Source organism: Medicago sativa, chromosome 7 (assembly GCF_051527215.1).
Source record: "Medicago sativa cultivar Bolivia chromosome 7, Bolivia_mono, whole genome shotgun sequence".
In the NCBI taxonomy this organism is placed as follows: Eukaryota; Viridiplantae; Streptophyta; class Magnoliopsida; order Fabales; family Fabaceae; genus Medicago; species Medicago sativa.
This window is the reverse complement of record NC_140755.1, coordinates 99,789,247-99,812,446: the sequence shown is the minus strand read 5'-3', so window position 1 is coordinate 99,812,446 and position 23,200 is coordinate 99,789,247. Positions and strand designations below refer to the sequence as shown.

Below are 23,200 nucleotides of genomic sequence, written 5' to 3'. Positions count from 1 at the left end.
TTGATAGCAGTGTCTCGTTTAGAGAAGGAAGAAGTTGGTGCTGCGGTTTTGGGGTGTGGAAAATATAGGGGAAAATGAAGAAATCTTTCAAATTTTGTTAAAGAGTATTTTTTAGAGAATGATAAGTTAATGTTTATGATTAATATATTTTTAATTTTAAGAACAATACAACAATATAGATTGAATTTGAGGATACTGTATTATGAAGAAAAATGAACCCCCAAACCCCTCCTCCCCTTCTAATGTATTCTATTTCTTCCATTTGCTCCTTATTTTTTTCAATGTAAACTCACAAGCAAAGCCTAAAGTTTCTTTCCCTCCCTCTTTTCGGCTAATGGTTTGCGATACTATTTAACATATCAACTCAAAGTGATTTACATTTTTCCTTATAAAACTCATAGAATCTACTATGGCATGCTGGCCTCTTGGATATTCTTGGATATTTTCTCCAATTGCATTTTTTCCAGTTTTTTGGACAAAATAAATGAGCAACTATGATGTGAAGAGAGCGAATCCAAAGCTTCACAATTCACATTGCTGTGACAGCATGAGATGAAACCATAACAGCAGCCAATCCAGGTTCAAATTTTTGAGATTGAAAAGATAGAACGGACAAATCCTGACTAATAAAAATCAGAGATACTATTTGTTTTTAAATTTGGGATATGCAATTTAGATTTGTAAGTAAATTTAACTGGTCTGATTCCTGGACTACGCAGATTATGAAAAATATAAAATAGAAAAATAAGTCGGACAAAATTAAACATCCACATAGAAGTCCTCGTGAGCTTAACTCAGTTGATAGGGGCAATGCATAATATATGCAAGGTCCGGGGTTCAAACCCCGGACACCAAAAAAAAAACGTCCACATAGAAAAGCAGAGATATTAAACTCGTTAATCCACGCTTTCAAGTGTACTAGCTGCACATTCCACTTGATGATATACGGATGCACGGAATTTTCATTTTGTAAAAATGATATGGCAAAGTATACTGTATAGTATTGTCGCCATAGTTTTGTAAACATCAACCGAGGAATAATGGTTCAATGATAGATACACTACTTGTGAGTAGTATACTGTATAATCTTGCTTTTTCACTAAAAGTATATCTTCAAGTTGGTCACAAAAAATTCTCTCTGTAATCACCATTTTAATCTCTCAAAATCAAAATCCTCGCCACATTTATATTCTAAAAATTTAATCACCAAATTAGCTTTTCGGACATCCAAAATATCAACTTTTCATCCATGTGAAGAACTAAAGTGATAACAAAAAAGATAAATTTGGTGATAAGTTACATATTTTTGCAAAAAAAAAAGATAACACAAACATATATAATCGGTACATTATTATCTATTCTAATGGCAAGAAAACCTATTTTAAGTCCCTAACAAATCAATTTTTGCAATTTGGTCCCTTGCTAATTATATTATCTCAATTTTATATATCTACCAACTAATCCTTAGTGAAGATGATGCCATACTTGAACATCGTTCTTAACATCCTACTTTTCCTAAGCATTTTATGTCCAAAAACTCTAAAAGGAAAGAAGAAAAAACTCTCAACTCTCAGGGTTAACTTAACGGTTAACACCGCTTTCTGTGTTATTGTTTTGCAGTGATGGTGTTTTTTCCAATCAAGCAAACCAAGGAGACAGTTCACAATGATTGGAAAAAGTAGCTTGAAACAATTTAATAAGGAAAGCTCGCTAGGAAGGCCAATAAAGAGGATCAGAACCTGGTGATTTCCCCTTTTCATTCTCCTGAACATGTTGAACATTGACATCTGCACAAGGTCTGCAGGACAGGCCACCCTTGTAGAGTGAGTGAATAAGGAATCTTGATTCAAATTGCTAACAATTTCACAAACAAGATGCCCTGGACGAATCCTCTAGTGATAGCAACTGCAGTGGCAGGATATCCCAGTACCCAGGTACTCTTCTTCACCCTGTCATTTGAAGTGCGAAACATTCTGTGGTTTTGGGGTCAAAATATTTATTTTTGCAAGCAATGAAATTTGTGATGTAGAGAAGGGTATAAACAAGAGTTACATTTTTTTTTTGAGAGGATAAACAAAAGTTACATGTTGATTGAGAATTTGAGCAACGTAAAAATAGTACAGTATAATTATTGGTTGTCCAGAAACTTAAAATTCCAACAGTAGCATGTCAATAACTCAACATTCTATCTCCTTCATTAAGAAAAGATGATCAAGGTTTGTCTGTTGGACAGTTACATAGAACTAACATTCATGCTCCTTACACACACATCACAAGAAAATATGAGAAAACAAGAAAATGACAGACAGCTAATCAACAGAATACTTAATCAAGCAAACTACTACTGAACCGACCATTTGAAAGAGACAGCTTCTCCGCTTTTGTGACCACATCTAGAGAGAGAGGGATAAAGCTTCGAGAAGGCCCATAAAAATGAGGGAAGCTATTTGAACCGTCCACAATTTCATACACCAAACCATCGCCAAGCTGAGGAAATAGCATAGCAGAAGAGTAAATATTACTTTACTAGTATTAGCAAGACAATAGACTAATAGAGTGCCTAATAATAATAAATAACTGTGCTATGCTCATATGAACAATTCAAGTTTTAATACACACTAAAGTGTCACTTTATGAATAGAAACAGAGTTTCATTTTCCTTCAGATTTTAGTTGAATCAACGATACTGTTGTGAAAGTGACTCAAAATTGGAGTTTGGAGGCCAAAAATTGATGTTTGCTGAAAGTACAAATCGGGGCCCGAATGGCAAAAATCGGGGCCCGATTTTGGCTGTCTTTGGGAGCAGTTTGGTACTGGAAAAATCGGCGCCCGAATGGTAAAAATCGGGGCCCGATTTTGCGTGCTGTTATTTTTCAGAAACGTATTTTTGGGCCAGATTTGTTACAATTTTATGGGAGTTTCTTTTACTATAAATATAGGCATTGTATCAGTGTAAACTTTGAGATAGAGGGGGCTGAAACAAGGGTTTAGAAAGGCAACAACAAAACTAGGGTTTGTATAGAGTTTGTCTCTTTGGAACAAACACTAGGTTTTGAGGGTTGATTCACCTTGGGAAACACTATTAGGATTGAGTCTCTTGGTTACGGGAAGAGGCTGGGATTTGGGTAGAATTAGGCGGGAGACTTATTCTTGTAATCCATCTCTTTTGTAACGTTACTCATCATATAGTGGAACGGAGGGCTGCTCTCTCCCCCAGACTAGGTCAATTTGGACCGAACTGGGTAAACAGATTCTTTGTGTTCTCTCTTCTTCTTTTCTCTTGCTGTGTTGTTTTCTACTTTTGGCTTGTGATTATAACTGTTCTATTCACTTTGATTATTGGTTGCTTTATTATCCCTTGCTCCACACATCAAGTTGTTATTGGTGTGAGTTTTCTCATCGAATCCGCAACAATTGGCGCCCACCGTGGGGCAAGGTCAAAGGATAATCTAGTACCATGGGTTCGAAGTGGGATATTGAGAAGTTTACCGGAGATAACAATTTTGGGTTATGGAAGGTAAAGATGGAAGCGGTGTTAATACAGCAAAAGTGTGAGAAAGCTTTGAAGGGTGAAGGTGCGTTACCGGTCACCATGTCACGAGCGGAGAAGACCGAGATGGTGGACAAGGCCAGGAGTGCCATTGTCTTGTGCCTCGGAGATAAAGTTTTGAGAGAAGTAGCAAAGGAACCAACCGCGGCATCGATGTGGGCAAAGTTGGAATCTTTGTATATGACAAAGTCTTTGGCTCATCGGCAATTCCTAAAGCAACAACTCTACTCATTCAAGATGGTGGAGTCAAAGGCCATCATGGAGCAACTTACGGAGTTCAACAAAATCCTTGATGACTTGGAGAATATTGAGGTGCAACTTGAGGATGAAGATAAAGCTATACTCTTGTTGTGTGCTCTACCGAAATCTTATGAATCGTTCAAAGATACCATGCTCTATGGCAAAGAATGCACTGTTACCTTGGAAGAAGTTCAATCGGCTTTGAGAACCAAGGAGTTGACCAAGTCCAAGGACTTGAGAGTTCATGAAAACGGTGAAGGCCTAAGTGTCACAAGAGGGAATGGTGGAGGTAGAGGTAACCGGAGAAAGAGTGGTAAAAAGTCAAAATCTGAATGCTTTAACTGTCACAAGATGGGTCACTTCATGAAGGATTGTCCGGAGATTAATGGTAACTCCGCACAAATTGTCACTGAGGGTTATGAGGATGCAGGTGCTCTGATGGTGTGGTGTTGTTTGGAGGATGAAGGTGATGTTGGTCACCTTGGGATTGATGCCTAGTGGAGCGGTGTTCGTCTGGAGAGACGTTAAACACTCAACATCAGCCTGGAGAGGCGGTGGTAAGAATACTCATGATCAGTCTGGAGAGGCGGAGGCAACAATACTCATGATCTACCTGTTGAGGTGGAGTTGCAAGGTTGAAGACATAGTAGGATGTACGCATTTGCTAGTTGAGGTAGAGTACGCTCAGCGTGAGGTGGAGTTGAACACACCGGTAATGGTACGACTATGGAGGACCTTGGGTGCTATGCTCTATGGTGAGCAAGGGATTTCTTCATAAGGTTGAAGAATGTACTGCACAGCTTGCGGGATTACCCTAAAAAAAGGCCAAGGGTGATTGGATGCAAGGAGACCTTCAAGGAAGCGGGAGATGTCCTGTGTTGAAGATGTCATGGTGAATGCTTGTGGGACTGCCTAAAATACCTAGCGTAGTTAGACTGCAAGGACCTTCGAGAAGGCGGAAGACATTCCGAGGGCTGAAGGGGGTTGAGGTGTATACTTGTGGATTACTCTAAAAGCCAAGGGTGATTGGGAACAAGTAGATCTTCAAGGAAGCGGGAGATGTCTCGTATTGAAGAGGTATGGTAAAGGCTTGTGGAACTACCTAAAATTCCTGGCGTAATTGGACTGCAAGTACCTTCGAGAAGGCGGAAGACATTCCGATGGCTGAAGGGATTAGGGTGCAAACTTGTGGAGCTACTTGGTGTAGTGGGAAGCAAGGGAAAGAGCAGCAAGGTGTTGATGTTAAATGGGCATCATCACTAATTTGGAGTCAAGGTGGAGATTGTTGTGAAAGTGACTCAAAATTGGAGTTTGGAGGCCAAAAATTGATGTTTGCTGAAAGTACAAATCGGGGCCCAAATGGCAAAAATCGGGGCCCGATTTTGGCTGTCTTTGGGAGCAGTTTGGTACTGGAAAAATCGGCGCCCGAATGGTAAAAATCGGGGCCCGATTTTGCGTGCTGTTATTTTTCAGAAACGTATTTTTGGGCCAGATTTGTTACAATTTTATGGGAGTTTCTTTTACTATAAATATAGGCATTGTATCAGTGTAAACTTTGAGATAGAGGGGGCTGAAACAAGGGTTTAGAAAGGCAACAACAAAACTAGGGTTTGTATAGAGTTTGTCTCTTTGGAACAAACACTAGGTTTTGAGGGTTGATTCACCTTGGGAAACACTATTAGGATTGAGTCTCTTGGTTACGGGAAGAGGCTGGGATTTGGGTAGAATTAGGCGGGAGACTTATTCTTGTAATCCATCTCTTTTGTAACGTTACTCATCATATAGTGGAACGGAGGGCTGCTCTCTCCCCCAGACTAGGTCAATTTGGACCGAACTGGGTAAACAGATTCTTTGTGTTCTCTCTTCTTCTTTTCTCTTGCTGTGTTGTTTTCTACTTTTGGCTTGTGATTATAACTGTTCTATTCACTTTGATTATTGGTTGCTTTATTATCCCTTGCTCTACACATCAAGTTGTTATTGGTGTGAGTTTTCTCATCGAATCCGCAACAGATACTTTTCTAATAATCTTCATCGCTACCAATAAGCATGTTTTTTAATTATTTATTCACAAATAAAATCACAAACACATTAAAAAAAAGCATAGTGAAAGGGAAGTATGAGCAAACCTTCTTAGCATCAATCTGAAGAAGGTAGAGTTCATCTTTAGAATTCAAGAAAAAATTATCCAACGTTGATCGAACCTGCAATAATAAAATAATTATAGAATTCAGAATTCAGAAATCCGAATGAATGAAGCGACTTATATGAACATGAGCAAAACAGTGAAATGAACTCAAAATCAAAATATTAGAAAAACATAGAAATAAATTAACCTGATCTAGTTTGCTAAGATGGATGAAAGAAGAAGACTTGTCAAGTTCACCACCGAAAGTGGACCCATTTCTTTGCAATTCTTCCCATTCCTTCGCCGTGCTGATTCTGTACACAAAATCACTCATCTTTTACGATACACAATCGCCCACTCCCCCGTGTTATTTTTCCCGTTACATAAAAATATAACATGAATAAATCTATCGAAATTGCAAAATAGTCCTGCGGTAGGTCAGTCATTTTCCAAACTCAAAATAGTGCACAATAGCAAAACAACACGTGACAAACTTCAGGTATTGAATATTTTTGATGGTATACTCCCTCCGGTCACTATTATAAGCAAAATTTGACTTTTTAGATGCATTGAATAATTAATGTATCTAGTCTTTATTATAGACTTGATACATTGATTATTCAATGTATCTAAAAAGTGAAATTTTGCTTATAATAGTGACCGGAGGGAGTATTATTTTTGGTGAAAAAAAAAACTATTTTCGTATTCTAGATAACCAAAAAAAAAAATTATGTTGTGGTTTAGTGATGACAATAATTTTAGTTTTTGTCATATCTCTTAGCACTTAAACAGATTTACAAATCAAACAAACAGAGTACAATTTGAGTTCTCCTACTTTAGTTTTTTTAAGAATCAAACGCACCTGAATTGTTTTAACGTTAGAAATTATTTTGATCAACAAAGTGCACAATTTAAAATTATTTAAAAATTTCAATACGTTGAACAATTATTGTAGTTATTCGTTACACGAATAAAAACGACTATTTACTTTTTTTTTATTACAAATAATAAAAATAAATAATTAATAAATAATAAAAGACAATAGCCCAGTTGTCTTCGTGAGCTTAGCTCAGTTGGTAGAGACATGTATAATATATGTAAGGTCTGAGGGTCAAACTCCGGCCACCACAAAAAAAAAAAAGACAATAGCCCAGTTGATAGAAAATATTGTATTATATATAAGGGTTGGGTTCGAGCAAATATACTACACTTTCTATTTTAAAAGATGAATTTTTATTGGTGAAAACCGATATCTTCTGCACGTAACTACGGAGACTAATCCCTCAAACATTGTGGAACCCATATAGACGACAAACGAGTTAAAAAGAAAACATAAAAGATGAATTTATAAATAAACTGGTTGACCAAAAAATAAACATGCTAACAAATGTGGCATTTTTAAGAAACTCACAAAAAGAAAGAAAGAAATCCCCGTGAGCTAAACTCCTTGGTAAGGTATATGCATATTATATCTAGGAACCGGGGTTTAAAATCAGACACCCCCAGTTATTCACCTTTGATGTGAACTTGTTAACCATTAGGCTACTTGACTAAAAAAAAGTTAAAACAAAAGGTTAAAAAAAATAAGGCTTTCCACTGTACCGATTATTACTCTGCAAAATTTCAATTAAGTCAATACTGTGTCTAGCGAGCTAGTGAGAGTTCGGTCAGCGAAGTGAGATTGTGAGAAGTAAGAAGAAATGGCTTTGATTGCGAAACCGAACGTGTTCAACGGTTTGAATTTTAATATCAATGAAACTCAAATTCCTTTTTCAAGCTTCAGCGTCATTCGCAAGCGTTTCGGAGATTCTTCTCATCGCAATGTGGTCCTAAGAAGCAACGGAAATGCTTCGGTTCTTCCCAAAATTAGAGCTCAAAACCTTCCTGGTTCGATTTCCTTTCCTATTGCTATGTTCATCTATATTCATACTCAAATCTTGTTGCTAAATCTTTGATCTCTCTTTTAGACTATGTTCCTGAATCCAAGTTTTACAAAGTTGAAGCCATTCTCAGGTTATAACACTCTTCTTTTGCGTTTTTTTTGTGAAATCATTTGAATTCAGTTCTTTCTTGATGCTTATGATGTTCAATTTCTTGTTTGAACATGAACAGGCCATGGAGAATCCCTCAGGTTTCTTCGGTAATACATTTTCCTTTTTCATATTTTTTTTTTTTTTGCATGTCTAAAGTAGACTGTGATTCTTGTTATTTTCACTAAATCGGATGCATTGTCTTTGATGCCTGTGGTTTCTTGACATTGTTTACAAGTGGTGGTTGACTCATTGCAAATTCAGTTAACTATTATGGTATTTTCTTGACTAAATTCTGTTAGTGTTTTTGGACTGAATTCTGCTTGTTAGTTAGTTAGTTAGCCTTAGATTAACAGTGTTAGTTAATTAGTTTCAAAGTCAGTCAATAAATTAATTATTGGCAAAGTCAGTTAATAAATTAATTATTGGCAAAGTCAGTTAACTGTTATGTTAATTAGTTGGCATTTCGTTAGCACACATGCTGTGTATATTAATTATGTTTCTTAGTGAATTCATTCAATTGTGTACTTGCAGTGAGTACGATTTATCAGACTAGGTTAATCTGTTTAGGTCAATGCCATGCCTTGAGAAAGCTCTCAAGGTTAGTATTTATAGCCATAAGGGGGTTGGATAAACCCTCTATTCTAGGCGCTTAGTTACTAGGATAGGATAACTATCAGGGATTCTAGCTGCTTCTAGAATATGCTCATTGGCAGTGCCTATAAAGACGTCGCCTTAGCTTGCTTCGGCCCTTTAGAAGGGCGCTTATGGTCACTTGAGCCCTTATGAATGGCGTTGTGTCCTTTATCCGGGTTTTCCCGGTGCACAAGCCCCCCAAGCACGAGCCTTGGGACAAGGCAAAGTGCTTTAGTCTAGATAGGAGACATGTTTTCACGTGTTTCCCTTGCTTCGGCCTGCTCCAGGTCGTATTGTTCTTAATGAAGGGCACTGAGCCCCGTATCTGGGTTTTCCCGGTCCAAATTGATTCCATTCAGCGTCTCTCTCTTTTTTTCTACTTCCAAAAGGTTTCATTTTCAATAGATTTTCAGCAGTTGGTGCATAAGATTGTGTTATTGCTACAAATACTTTTGTGGTCAAATAAGCAAAAGTATTGCATTAGTTTTATCATTAATAGAATGGGTTCATTACCCTATTGGGACGAGATCCATGACTTTTGAGTTTGTACTTGTACTTGTACCCCAGTACCTTTACCTCTCGAATAATTGGTTTGGTCAATGCGGCTCATATATGTATTTTTCATCCAGGAAGCCCTTGGCCTTCTGCTAATATACTGAATTTTTTATTGTAAAATTTGAAGGGTTTGTTGAAAATGGGAATTCGTGGTGTCACTGTATCTGATGTCAAGGGGTTTGGTGCTCAGGGTGGCTCAAAAGAGAGGCAGGGAGGTAAGTACGGTGCTGATCTTAACCGACCTAAATTTAGTGCTCTATTCACCCTTGTTAACTTCTAAGACAAATTCATGTTAAGAGTTTGGAGGAGTTTTTGTTATCATCATACATTTTTGAAGTCCATATTTCATCACTAAACTATTTGTTATAGTAAATTTTGTTGAATTTGTGCCTTAAAAAAACACTTGCTCTTTCTTTTTTTACTAAATGTTAGCGCACAAATTTAGGCCTGTGGCCACCCAACTTCAGCCGTGTTTTATGTTTGTAACTTTTGTTCTGTTATATATAATATAGTTCAAGAATTACATTTTTCCTTCATTTGGGATTGGTTTGTATACTTGGTTTTGTGCATATTACGTATAGATCACATGCTCACTTACATCCTTGTCCTTCACTGATGGTGTATTCTTCACAGGCTCTGAATTTTCTGAAGACAATTTTGTTGCCAAAGTTAAAATGGAAATAGTGGTGAGAAAAGACCAGGTGTGTTGACATTTGGTAGTAATCACTGGCATCATGATTTGTGTGCTACAATCTTAAATGCCCAATATTCTAAACAATTAACATGACAATGTCAGTTGTCAATGGATTTGGGTCTTCTCAGTTTTTTTGGCTAGATCTATTGGTGAGAGTAAAGCACAAACTTTTTCTTGGATATGATAAGACCATTACCATTGGTTCCTACGTTTTCAGCCTCTTCTGAACTCATAGATGACTAGTCACTATTTCAAAGTGTTTGCATTTCAAGAGATTAAACAAAACCGTTTTCTTCAGTTCAGTGGTGTTTGAATTATTTAGTAGTTCGAGTAAAACTTCATACCACTTTTAATTACAAACAAAATATTGCTTTTTGCAGCATATCTAATATATATCATGCATTTTTTCAGGTTGAGGCAGTGATAAACAAAATTATGGAGACGGCAAGAACTGGGGAGATTGGTGATGGCAAAATTTTCTGTAAGGCCAACATCTTTTGCTGGAAATAAATTATACGTCATGGTCTGTTTTGAGCTGATACAAACCTGATATTTTTTATTAGAATCTTTCATAATAAAATAGTTTAAGGAGGGTATAAGAGTTACAGTACAATATCTGAATTCAAAATGTAAAACTACTAAACTCAATTTGGAACTGTATCATATTTCTAATAGAACTTTGATTGTGCAGTGATCCCTGTATCTGATGTAATAAGAATCCGCACAGGTAACCATTTGCTCCAGTGAATTCTCTAAAAACATAAAATGTTAATATTTTTGTGTAGTCAGCATATGTACTCAAGTTTTAAATACGAATTCTCAGGTGAGCGTGGGGAGCAGGCTGAGAGGATGGCTGGGGGACTAACTGACGCGTTGTATGTTTGAACGAAAGATTAGCATTTGCAATTTGGTCCTCTGTTCTCTTTTCCCCTGTAGAATTGATAACAATGATGTATGTTGTGTGTATTTTGCACTTTGCTGTTAGATTCTTAGATGTCTGCAATATTATAAGAACAATGTAGTTAACACATGCAGAGTTGTTGCTAGTTAATAAAAATTTGTGAAAATTTGATTCTCAAACCAATTTAGTCAGCATTTTTCGTTCAGTCAAAAATTTAGTTCATGTTTTCGGAATTATATATATGTGTGTGTGTGTGGCATTAGCTTCAAGTATCATGTATGATTTTTTTTATTTTTTTTTAATAAAAGTATTAGGAATGGGTTTGGTTTGAATAACATTTAACTACAATTTCCTTCAAAAACATTGACTTTAGATGATAGTCTTTACATCAAAATAAAGTTGATTGATTCTAAGTCACAAGTATTTTAGAATTTGATATGTGCATCATTACATAATAACTACTTTTATCTCCACTGATTTCTTAAAAAACCACACTTCTCACTTTAATTGGATGGGAAAAGACTCCATTATTTTCTTGTGTATGGATGATAAATTCGGGTCAAAACTATGTTTTTTCTTTCTTGTTTTGATGGATAAATTCAGATGAAGATGTTTTGATGCAAGAGGTTTGTCTAATGTGCACAAGGAAATACTTGGATTTAGATTCTCTCTGAAAATTCTCGTAAGTTTTCTCAAGTGAAATCTCAACCATCAAATATAAGAGAGAAAGAGATAATTATATTATAACTATAGATTGCAGACATCTAAGAGAATCTAAATGATAATTATATTATAACTGAAGTGCAGCAAAGCAGCTGCAGTTGACTGCTGCTGGAGCCAGCGGTACTTAACTACCGCTGGGGGTAATTTAGTCATTTACTTGTGTTTTTAGGAAGTTATTGATGTCAGAAAAGCAATTATAAAAAAAAACATATGAACATGGTTCAATTTTTATGAGTGGAAAAAAAATACAAACCAATTAAAACCAAGAAAAATTATTCATGTGGTTCAAAAACGTTTGTGACCATTAATTGATGTCAATACAACACGAAATTTTAGTCAAAAATAATTTTTTTTATTTAACACGATTTAGATAGTTATTAATATATATATATATATATATATATTTGAACACTTGAAAATTATTGTTAATTAGACTCAAAATCATTGGTTTTTTTTTCGACAAAAAAAATCATGGTTAGCTATATTAAATAAATAATTGATAAGTTATTATATTTATTAATTATTCACTAAAAATAATTATTCACATATTTTTATAAAAAATAATATAATAATTATTTACATATTTAAAGCAATTATTTTTTAAAGATTACATATTTATACGAATTTTTGTAAAATAAAAATAAGATAACGGTCAAAATCAAAGTAATTGATATTTTTTTATTTGAAAATGAAAATTGTGATTGATTAGTATAGACATCTTCAAGCAACTTTCATTTTGACACACATCAAAACCAACCACGAAGAGAGATCTGATCTCCATTTCACCACAAAAATACCATTCTCAATTCTCAAAGGTAACTTCTTTTTCTTCGTTTCCTCATCCCAATTTCACCGATCTATATCACAATTCACGATCTGTTCAAATCACGATTCCAATTTCAATTCTAATTGATGTTTGGATTTTGAAATTGATTCAGAATAATAGTTGAAAATGGGTCTATCATTCACCAAGCTATTCAGCCGGTTATTTGCGAAGAAGGAAATGCGTATACTTATGGTCGGTCTCGATGCCGCTGGTAAGACCACCATTCTCTATAAGCTCAAGCTTGGAGAAATTGTCACCACCATTCCCACCATTGGTAAGTTTTACAATTCCTTTCTATAAACAATGGTAATGATAATTATGAAGCACGGATGGACAATTATATACGGACACCACTAATAATTTGAGAAAATCACATAATTTATGTAATTATATGTGTCCGACCGTGTCCGACACGACACATGTCCGACACCTAGACACGGCTAATCCTAGGAGTGTCGACGTTGGTCTTTTCGATGTACTCCCCCAGTCACTATTATAAGCAAAGATTATTTTTTCAGTTTCATTGAATAGCTTATCTATCTGATTTATCTATGTTGTTCTAAACCAGATACAATCTGAAAAGGGAATTTTTATTTATAATAGTGACCAGAGAGAGTATTTTATCAAGGGATTAAAATTGAGTGCAAATTTTGATGATATAGATTATATGGTGTAGGGTTTAATGTGGAAACTGTGGAATACAAGAACATTAGCTTTACTGTGTGGGATGTTGGTGGCCAGGACAAGGTATTTCTATATTTGTGTGTATGTTTTGGTACATCGCTGTTTCTTGGCGGCGTAATATGGAAATGCTGATGCTTTTGTTGATTTTATGATATGACGATTGGTTGAAATTGGTATGGCTACTCTGTTTTTATTTATGGGTTTCATGCAATAGAGGTGAAATGAAAGATAAGGATCAGAGATCTCTGAGAAGAGAATGAAATTATAAAACTAGTTACAGTAGGAAAAGAATACGAGTTTGATTCAGTTGCAGAAAAAGCCACCTTTTATAACAGAACAATGGTTTTAAATAGCAGCTAGAGTGGTTCTATAGCTCTATAGCATAGACAAAATTTGAAGAAATTGTTATTGTTCCGTGATATGCTATTTAGTATAAAATATTGTCAAATATTAGAAGCTATAGTGGCGTTGTAGCACTGTTGTATAGCGGAATTTGATTAGAAGAAATTGTTATTGTTCCGTGATATGCTATTTGGTATAAAATATTGTCAAATATTAGAAGCTATAGTGGCGTTGTAGCACTGTTGTATAGCGGAATTTGAACATGTCATAATTTTCTGCGATGCGTGATTGGCAACACTGTAACAGAAAAGAAAACAACTCTATAGTTTACACTAACCAACTCACTCCCAATAACCAATAGGCCTCTTGACTTGTTTCTTGGGCCTATTTTGGATAACCCTTGCATTACTCTCAGACATTGTACCCATTGAATCATCATCCTATTTGTCATTTCACTCATTTTTCACTTTTGTAGAACTGTCAAGTGTTAGGATTCAAATTGAGAAGTATGGGCCCAAAGAGTGATGTGGGGGAAAATTGGAAAATGGAGGAAATTGGGTGACGTGGCAGATTTACAAATTATGTTATAAGGAGTGTGAAGAGTGAGAAGTATCATTCAGCATCTTTTCTGTTAGAACTGTAAAGGTTGGCCAAAGAGAGATTTATCTCTTTTTGAGGTGCACTAGCTCTCCATGTAGCCGACCCCACTTAGTGGGATAAGGCTTGGTTGTTGTTGTTGTTTGAGGTGCACTAGCTCTAGGGTTACAAGGTGTTTTATCTATGCAATACATTTCCTTTTCTATCAATAATACATTCGCTTGTTATCTTAATTTTGGTTTCCTATCATCAAGAGACTTGGGTTCTCTTGCCTTGCTATTAGTTTCATTCCTATCTGGGATAAAATCTAAATCCCAAAATCGTTCGTTTTAGGCTGTTACTGGTGAATTAACAATTAACTTATGTTGTGAAACAATCATTAAGGATCCAATTATAGTTTACGATAGAACATTATGGCGTAATTTGGTCCATGTATCCGACCCCACTTAGTTGGATAATGATTGGTTGGAAACAATCATTGTTTTTATTTTTGCTTGGTTTTTAAGAAATTTATATTTTAAATAGAAAAATTTAATTTTCCTAATATTTGTTAATAATCTGTTACCAAACATGCTAGAATTTACTAGGTAGTCGGTACTCCTCTCCATTGTGATACAGTATGAGCCAAGATACATATTTTGTTTTGAAATGCATGTGATTGTTTTTGAATGATGTTTATTCAAATAGTTCTAACTGTATGTTTGTACATTTATCAATTTCATAAACCATAGTGCTTAGTTTTGATCTACTACTATAGTGATTGTAGTGTCAATTAAGGCTTTCATCATGAATTTGAACCAAGAGTGTTTGGCAGTTTTTAATACTAGTAACATCACATGACTTGTTAAATTATGGCAGTTTTAGTCCTTACACCCAATGCACATTAAAATTTAATCCTAAACCAATTATACATAGGCATCTTCTACTCTTATGTTTATGAATGTTGGCTGGTCTCAGTCTATTGCTAACGTGGACTGGCTTAAACCTTGGCGTAAATCACCTTACTTTTGACCTCTAACCATATATTTTTATCTGAGTTATTTAAAAAATTGCAGTAGTGACCATCGATATGCTTTTCTTATTAGATCCGTCCTTTATGGAGACATTACTTTCAAAATACACAAGGGCTTATTTTTGTGGTTGATAGCAATGACCGAGATCGTGTTGTTGAAGCTAGGGACGAGCTGCACAGGATGTTAAACGAGGTAGTAAACTATATCCTCAATGAATGAATGTGAGAATTTGGATTTAGAGACTTATTTCCTATACCTTGATTTTCTGATTGCTTTCTATGGTTATAATATTGTCAGGATGAGTTGAGAGATGCTGTGCTTCTTGTTTTTGCAAACAAGCAAGATCTTCCAAATGCTATGAATGCTGCTGAAATAACTGATAAGCTAGGTCTTCATTCACTTCGTCAGCGTCACTGGTAATCTAAATTATGTCAAACCTTTTGGTCGTCTCCTTAATTTCCTCTTCCCTGCTTCTGTCCATTCTCATCTACTTGTTCTATATGTGCAGGTATATCCAGAGCACATGTGCTACCTCTGGTGAAGGACTTTATGAAGGACTAGACTGGCTCTCAAACAACATTGCAAGCAAGGTTAATAAAGAGAAAATATTTTCAGAAACTCTGCAATTTAAATTACAGGTTGACAGATTTCATACGTAATTTAACTATATTTTGTTATTTGTTTTGCAGGCTTAGTTATTCCGTTAGTCAAGGGCTGCATGAAGTTCAATTGAGTTTAGCGATTATGATTTCAGATGCTCGGATATGGTTGCCCTGTTTAGAATTTTATCCTGTCTAACATGTATTGTTTCATTTGTATTCGAAAATGAACAAATGTACCTAGGTTTAATACAATTGCATATGTATAAACTTAAAGCATTGTTTCACCTATTGATCTGTATTGTCAATTAAATCAGTGAAAGCTTTTACATTTATACATAATATAAAAGCTATGGCTAGAAATTGAACAATCGTATATTCAGCTTGATTGATGATTGTGAGAATCCGTTGTTCCAAAATCCAACCATGGTTGTTACATTTGCTACTGTTTTTTTATATCAAAAAAATTGGCTGAGGGGAACGTTTGCTGCATTTTATTCCTTGATGTGCATTTTTTGGGAATGAAGTTCTGGAGTAATTTACTCCATGTTCAATGGCTACTATTACGACTAAACAAATAAATAGTGTGCTAATAGCATTTTTGTGAATGGAAAAGCAAGTATTAGTTAGGCATGGCAATGGGGCAGAGTGGGGACGGGTTTTGCCATCCTCATCCCCAACTTCCATATACTTACCCGTTACCCTACTCATACCCAACGAGGATGAGAAATTGAATCTCATCCTCGTCCCCAATGGGTTCGGGTATTCCCGTCTTATCCCCGTCCCCGTAGTAAATCAATTTTTTTTAATAAAAAAAGAATTTTATTAAGCTTCAATGGTAATGTTGTAATGCATTATCCAACAATTTGCGCTTATTTTAATATTTCCTTACCGAATAATTCGGTTGCTCCTTTAACTATCAATGAAAGTTCTTATATTATGACAATTATCAAACCAAATAACATGACATGTCATTATCAACCCCCTCAACAAAAACAAAAACATGACTTTTCTACATTCGGGTAGGGTTTGGGTATGGGTTCGGGGTGGGCACATATATTCCCGTTACCCGTCCCGTACCCGTATTTTAAAATCAGGGAAAACCCAAACTCATACCCAAACCCAATCAAATCGGGAAAAACCCGTCAAATCGGGGTTGGTTTGGGCGGGTGCCCATGGACATAGGTTTTGTTGCCATGCCTAGTATTAGTACCTCCCCGTACTCTAATTTGTAGGGACATTGTATAATATGCAGGAGGTCGGTGTTAATGTACCTCTATAATAATGGAATATATCTTCAAAAATATTTTAAAGGAATGAATTAAGATAAATAAATGAGTTGATGTAACAACTAACAACTGCCAAAGAATAATTAAAGTATTGCACATGATTAAACAATTGTCAATGAATGTCACACGTAAAGTTTGTTGAGGATGTTCAGGAGACATGTCATGCGTACTTAAGCATTCTATTAACTGTGAATTGTATGTATAGGAGATAAGAGATTCTGATTTCTCTAATTTTTTTGTAAAATTTATTATGGTGTACTCTACTGTATCAAAATTAACAGCCAAGAACAATTTAATTATTTTTTGGTTACAAGGCTAAGAGAAAGAAAACAACAACAAAAAGGAAAAAGGCTACAATCTCAGAGAGAAAGTACCTACATCAGCCGCATGGGTAGGTGGGGTTTAGTATGGGAAAGGAAAGTTCTTTCCCATGATGGGAAAGTTTAACAAGAGCCATAGATTTAAGGTGGTGTTTAACATGGGAAAGGTTAATCCTTTCCCACCATGGGAAAGTAAGTTTGGATCATTAGATAAAAGAGAAACATTGATCTTATCATAGACTCTCCACACTAGATTTTTTTCACTTCATCTTCAACCTTTCAACAATGAAAACTGGAAAAACTTCTTAAACAAAAATCAAATAAAAAATCTTGCTGTGCATACGTTCTTTTAGTATCTTAAAGAATAACTCATGGCCCAAATTTAATATTTTCGCTTCCTCCATAAATCATGATAAAAATCAAAGGAAAAATCAACATTCAATTCCAGCAACCCATGAATCAAAGCAAAATCAGTGCAAAAACTTGCTTGTTGAAACCTCTTGTTTCTTGTTAGTTTCACTTTCAAACACACACATAACCCCTTGTTTGAAATTTATTAAAAAGGAATAATTAAAACTAAACATATGAACCCATTCCATCAAATTTTTGGGTTTTCCATTCATCTCCTATGTGGACATATGAGTTTTTTCTATTTTAGTTTTTCTGTTCACAAATTACTTTTCAAATTTGACAAAATTCTAAGATTTTGTTCCCTCTTTTGACTGTATTTTAAACTGATTGGTGACCCTTTGATAATTTTTCCTTCCATGAAATGGGTTTGAGGTTGAAGATTGAATTAACAATGGGTTTGTAGCTGTAGCTAAAGGTGATGGGGATGCAGCGGCAGTAGATGATGAGAAAAGTTTGGAAAGAGAAGCTATTAAGATTAGGTGTGGGAGAACATGATAAGGTTTAATAGAACTGCACAATCTTACCATTTATCTTATGTGACCCATGGTGGGAAAGGATTAACCTTTCCCATGTTAAACTCCACCTAGATTTAATAGTTGTTTATTTGGATGGCTGAGATCTATTACTTGGTAAGGGTTGAAACTTTTTGATTGGTATTGGGAAACAAAAAACTCTACCCCACCAAATGATTAAATAACAATTTTTCAGAAAAAAACAAGTTTACCATTTTTCCAGAAACTACAACAACATTTACCAACAAAACTTGAACAAGATAAACACTAATGAAGCATCTCCAGAAATTACATGAACAGTAATGAAAATAAGGAGAACATGAACAAAATTTGCCGAGAATTTACATGATAAACATATATGTCCAGATTGACATGCGGCTTCTATGCCATTGCTTTTTTTTTTTGGAACAAAACCAACATTAATTGAAATTAATAAGAAACAAGATTTGCCATATCTTTTTGGATATGGTGAGCAATAGCAGGAGGGAGTGGCTACCATTCCCCAATAGCTTCTAATCGTCTTCTTCTCAATAATCACATCTACCACCAGCTTAGCATCCGATTCCACCACGATATTGGTTAGATAATTCACTTGAATCCATTTCAAAGCTTCTAGAACCCCTAAAGCTTCCGCCAGTTACTTGAATACTAACGTTAGCTTACGAAAACTTAAACATTTTCCCAGACAAAAAAAAAAGATTGATTAACTCCATCTTTCAAAAGCTTAAACATTTGCCCACACAAAATACATAGTTTCAACAACACAATATCACATAGAACACAGTGTAACTGAAAAGCTTTTTTATTTGGGTTTTTCATTCCTTGGGTTTTTCGATTTTAGCAGCAAAAAATAAAAGAAATTGGCTTATACGTGTTCTGGAAAAGAAGAGAAATTGAAGTGGTATAATAGTAAAAGGGGAGGTGTACTGGATAACAACATTAAAAAACTAATTTCAATTTTTTGTTTATTTTTTTCCAAAACAAGTTGTTCACTGACAGGTGTCCTGGAAAATGGCACTTTCCCATGGTGGGAAAGAAATACCCATTCCCAAGCTAAACGCCACCGCATGGGTAATGCAAAGCCTTGGGAGAGGAGAAGCATAAACCAAGTGGTGAAGGTTAGACAAAGCACCAAACCTAGCCATAAAATCATCTTATTGATTTCCACCGTGAAAAGTGTGAATGATTTTTAAAAAGACTGTTCACTCTCAACATATATCTTAAGATCATGCGACATATTTATGGAACTTGTTTGAAGAAGCCTCGGTAAGATTAATACAAAGGGAAAAATCAAGTTAAGAAAGAAACCTAATTTTTTTTTTCCTGCAGAAAAGGACATTTTAATTATACTACGTGGTAAGTTTTTTTGTTGCTGTAAGAAGCAAACTATCCTAACATAATTGACATTCGAGATAACTTAACTAACACCTTGAAAGGATCACATCCGAAGGTTGTAAGCCAACACCACCAGAATAAAATCAAATAGGTTTATTTATCATGTAAGTCTTTTTTTAAGGAATTTATATGGTAAGTTATTTCTACCTTATAAACAATTTTAGTTATTTTTTTACTGACAATTCTATTTATAATTTTATATTGTTACTAATAAATAATTTGCCCTTCTTGTAGTAACGTTAAATGGCTTTTTTCCTAGGAATAATTCTTATTTGTTTTATGGATTTACTTTTACGTAGTGATTATTATTTTCTCAACAAAACAAAAACTGAACACTCTCTTTGATTCAATGAGTCATAATAAAGAAAAAAAATGTTTTAGAATAAACCTCATTTTAATTTTTTTATGTAATATAAAAAAATCAATTTCTTTTTTCAATTGTACGATCAAATTGAGATCCAAAAACTTATACCACTAAACCAAATCTTTATCCGTGAGCTTATATTATATGTAGGGGTCGGGGTTCGAACCCCGGACACCCCACTTCTCCACATTTAAAATGTGTGAGCTCTAAACACTAGGTTACTTGACTAAAAAAACTAAATCAAATCCTTTAATACGGAGTAATACTACATTTCTCTTTAAAATTTGGTACACTGTCTGATTCTATTTTAATACGGAGTAATTGCATAAATTAATCACATAAATATAAATTATCTGATTCCATTTAGCAAATTGGCCTTTGCTCTTCTTTATTTTCTGAAAAAAAAAACTAATATTAATAAATTACATATATCATTCTCTCAAAGAAATAATTACAAAAAAGTATCATCAATCACCACACTGATTTAGCTTTAAGTTTGTTCGAGACTTTGAGTTTCCTTAGATTGGAAATAATAATCAGTTGTTTCCATTTCCATTCTATTGCATTTATTCCAAATATTATTGAGAAAATTAATTCTAATTACTCCACCGACATTATGCCTATAAACATAGGTATTCTCAATTCATTTTAGTACAAATTTATATAAACCATACTATTCTCTCAACATTCTCGTTTATTCTCTCGATTTTCAGTTTTTTATGGATTCCTACCGTAACATGGTACACAAACGATCCCATTTTTATTTATTTATGTTGTTTCAACATTTTTTTTTTGCTGCTTGTGCTATTCCTCATATTGCACATCTATGTTTTGTTCAGACATGTATACTTGAAAGTGGATACCCAAACATCTGGTTGGGAGAAGTCCGTAACAAAAGTGATTAAGCGAATCAAAGGTAACAATTTTCACACTCTTCCATCAATATATTGTCATTTTACCAAAATAGTGTGATCCAAATAGTAGATAATTTTTATGCGTAAAAAAGAAAAATAGTAGCCATTTTTTAGTAAAAAAAACTACTCCATCCGTTTCAAAATGAGTGTTGCTTTAGCCAAAAAAATTGTTTCAAAATGAATGTCACTTTCAATTTCCAATGCAATAATAACTTTTTCTTTTCAATTGTACCCTCCAATTAATATTCTGCAGACTACTTCCAAAGTTTAAAACTAATAACTTTTTCTTTTCAATTGTACCCTCCAATTAATACTCTGCACATTACTTCCAAATTATTACTTTTAAAATTAACCAATAGTTAATAAGGATAATTTGGTAAAATAACCATTCTCTTTCTTTTAATCATTGTATTTCTTAATATGTGTGTAAACACCTAAAGTGTATATGTGAAAAGATGTGTTAGGAAAGTTTAACCCCTTCAAAGTGTGTTGGTTTAAGATTATTTGAGGGATTAGATCCCTTTTTGCAAGTAAGAAATCGGTTATGATGTTTTAAATTATGTTTGTGTAAGATTTTAAATTATTTAATTTAAAATAAACGAACTTTCATGTTTAAACTTTAAACACACAAAAATCAACACGTTTGTATAACCATATTATCTGAAAAAAAATTCATTTTGTTCCTACCAGAATTCATTGTTATAAATTTTATCAGTTAATTCATATACTTGGTCTATACAATTGTGGTAGGAGGGAAAAAAAATTGTGATCAATCTCTATTAGTGTTTACTTACATTTTAATTATTATTGGAATTGGATTTGCAGATGTATCCTACACCATTGATGCAAGTCGTGGTATCATTCGAATTTCTGGGGCAATAGATCCAAACAAAATATTGATCGACATAGCAAAAGTTGGGAAACACGCTGAACTCCTTGCTGCTGATATTGGTGGTAGCAGCAGTGGGGGCAGTGGAGGTCGACACCATCACAGTCGCAGACACTGGTCTAATCCTTACCGATCCAATGGTGTTCTAACACTGCCTAGACTAGAACAATTGCAACATAAGAAACGTCACTATGATACAAATAACAGCTGCGTTATTTTGTGACAGTTAATTAGTATATAATTTGTAGCAGCAGAGGGTTTGAATGTAATGATGAATTCAGTGGTGGAGAATAATTTGTATACGGCCTATGGGGTTGGTTCAACGAACTCAGTAAGGGTGTCCCACCTTCAATTTGAGGATGATACACTGTTATTAGGTGCAAAGAGTTGGGCAAATGTGCGTTCTTTAAGGGCAGTGTTGACTTTATTTGCGGATATGTCTGGCCTTAAAGTGAACTTTCACAAGAGTTTACTAGTTGGCGTTAATATTGGAGACTCTTGGTTGACCGAGGCAGCATCTTTGTTAAATTGTAAAGTGGGTAAAATTCCGTTCTTGTATCTTGGTTTGTCGATTGGAGGTGATCCCCGGAGGTTGGCGTTTTGGGAACCTGTGGTGTCTAACATTAAATCTAGATTAGCGGGGTGGCAAAGTCATTTTCTATCCTTTGGGGGCCGTTTGGTTCTACTCAAATCAGTCCTGACCTCTCTTCCTGTCTATGCTCTTTCCTTTTTCAAGGCTCCGTCATGTATTATTTCTCTCATTGAATCTATTTTTACAAAAAAAAATTGGGGAGGGAGTGAGGATAACAGGAAAATCTCCTGGATCGCTTGGAGCTCTATTTGTTCTCAAAAGGAGTATGGAGGTTTAGGGGTGAGGAAGTTGAGGGAATTTAACATATCATTGTTAGGTAAATGGTGTTGGAGGTTGTTGGTGGATAGAGACGGTTTTTGGTATCGGGTTTTGGTGGCAAGATATGGTGAGGAGGCAAGGAGGTTGGAGGTTGGGGGCCGGAGTGTTTCATCTTGGTGGAGGGAGATAGCGAAGATTAGGGATGGTGTAGGTGAGGAGGAGGGGGGCTGGTTTGCAAAGAGGGTCTCGAGAGTGTTAGGGGATGGAACGAGCACGTTTTTCTTGTTAGATAGATGGGCTGGAGGTTTGCATGCTTATATGATCTTGCATCAAATAAGTTTAGTACGGTGGCGGAAATATTCGCTTTAGGGTGGGAGCAGGGAGGTGAGGCGTGGAGTTGGAGGAGACGTCTGTGGGTGTCGAAGGAGGAGATGTTAGAGGAGTGTAGGATTTTATTTGACACTGTTGTTGTACAGGCTAATATCTCTGACAGGTGGCAGTGGGATCCGGATCCTAGTGATGGCTTTTCAGTGAAAGGCGCGTACCAGATTCTGACATCTTCGGTTCCTCCTCATGTAGATACAACAGTAGACCTTGTATGGCATAAACAGGTTCCGCTGAAAGTGTCTATCGTTGCTTGGCGTTTACTAAAGGACAGATTACCTACCAAACTTAATCTTCAAAGGCGTGGTATTCTACAGAATGCGGATGCTATGTGTGTGTCGGGGTGCGACACTGAAG

General features: G+C 35.2%; 3 protein-coding genes across 3 annotated transcripts; 2 read left to right on the top strand and 1 right to left on the bottom strand.

The window, feature by feature from the left end:
* Window positions 1–2,169: 2,169 nt before the first annotated feature.
* On the bottom strand, window positions 2,170–6,327 carry LOC146911158 (dihydroorotate dehydrogenase). Its single transcript, XM_085722533.1, has 3 exons — window positions 6,124–6,327; window positions 5,917–5,991; window positions 2,170–2,487 (listed from the first exon to the last, which is right to left on the bottom strand). The coding sequence occupies exons 1-3, from the start codon at window positions 6,247–6,249 to the stop codon at window positions 2,326–2,328; spliced, it is 363 nt and encodes a 120-aa protein (XP_085578659.1). The 5' UTR covers window positions 6,250–6,327; the 3' UTR covers window positions 2,170–2,325.
* A 1,222-nt stretch (window positions 6,328–7,549) lies between these two features.
* Window positions 7,550–10,910, top strand: GLB1 (nitrogen regulatory P-II-like protein). Its single transcript, XM_085722531.1, has 8 exons — window positions 7,550–7,802; window positions 7,883–7,928; window positions 8,028–8,055; window positions 9,264–9,351; window positions 9,770–9,837; window positions 10,242–10,311; window positions 10,522–10,557; window positions 10,654–10,910. Exons 1-8 carry the CDS (start codon window positions 7,616–7,618, stop codon window positions 10,713–10,715), a joined length of 585 nt encoding a protein of 194 aa, XP_085578657.1. The 5' UTR covers window positions 7,550–7,615; the 3' UTR covers window positions 10,716–10,910.
* A 1,277-nt stretch (window positions 10,911–12,187) lies between these two features.
* LOC146911156 (ADP-ribosylation factor) lies at window positions 12,188–15,886 on the top strand. The gene is made up of 7 exons (XM_085722532.1): window positions 12,188–12,269; window positions 12,393–12,554; window positions 12,957–13,027; window positions 14,989–15,108; window positions 15,214–15,332; window positions 15,425–15,506; window positions 15,606–15,886. Exons 2-7 carry the CDS (start codon window positions 12,407–12,409, stop codon window positions 15,609–15,611), a joined length of 546 nt encoding a protein of 181 aa, XP_085578658.1. The 5' UTR covers window positions 12,188–12,269; window positions 12,393–12,406; the 3' UTR covers window positions 15,612–15,886.
* The last annotated feature ends 7,314 nt before the right edge of the window (window positions 15,887–23,200 follow it).

What these genes read in the sequence shown, in the direction of transcription:
- LOC146911158 (XM_085722533.1), bottom strand. Translation starts at nt 6,249, where the DNA reads ATGAGTGATTTTGTGTACAGAATCAGCACGGCGAAGGAATGGGAAGAA. An exon ending in ATCTTAGCAAACTAGATCAG is followed by an intron (nt 5,992 to 6,123) that starts GTTAATTTATTT and finishes TTATTATTGCAG; the next exon opens with GTTCGATCAACGTTGGATAA. An exon ending in TTCAGATTGATGCTAAGAAG is followed by an intron (nt 2,488 to 5,916) that starts GTTTGCTCATAC and finishes CTATTTCCTCAG; the next exon opens with CTTGGCGATGGTTTGGTGTA.
- LOC146911156 (XM_085722532.1), top strand. Translation starts at nt 12,407, where the DNA reads ATGGGTCTATCATTCACCAAGCTATTCAGCCGGTTATTTGCGAAGAAG. An exon ending in TGCACAGGATGTTAAACGAG is followed by an intron (nt 15,109 to 15,213) that starts GTAGTAAACTAT and finishes TAATATTGTCAG; the next exon opens with GATGAGTTGAGAGATGCTGT. An exon ending in TCACTTCGTCAGCGTCACTG is followed by an intron (nt 15,333 to 15,424) that starts GTAATCTAAATT and finishes CTATATGTGCAG; the next exon opens with GTATATCCAGAGCACATGTG.
- GLB1 (XM_085722531.1), top strand. Translation starts at nt 7,616, where the DNA reads ATGGCTTTGATTGCGAAACCGAACGTGTTCAACGGTTTGAATTTTAAT. An exon ending in GAATCCCTCAGGTTTCTTCG is followed by an intron (nt 8,056 to 9,263) that starts GTAATACATTTT and finishes TAAAATTTGAAG; the next exon opens with GGTTTGTTGAAAATGGGAAT. An exon ending in TGTAATAAGAATCCGCACAG is followed by an intron (nt 10,558 to 10,653) that starts GTAACCATTTGC and finishes ACGAATTCTCAG; the next exon opens with GTGAGCGTGGGGAGCAGGCT.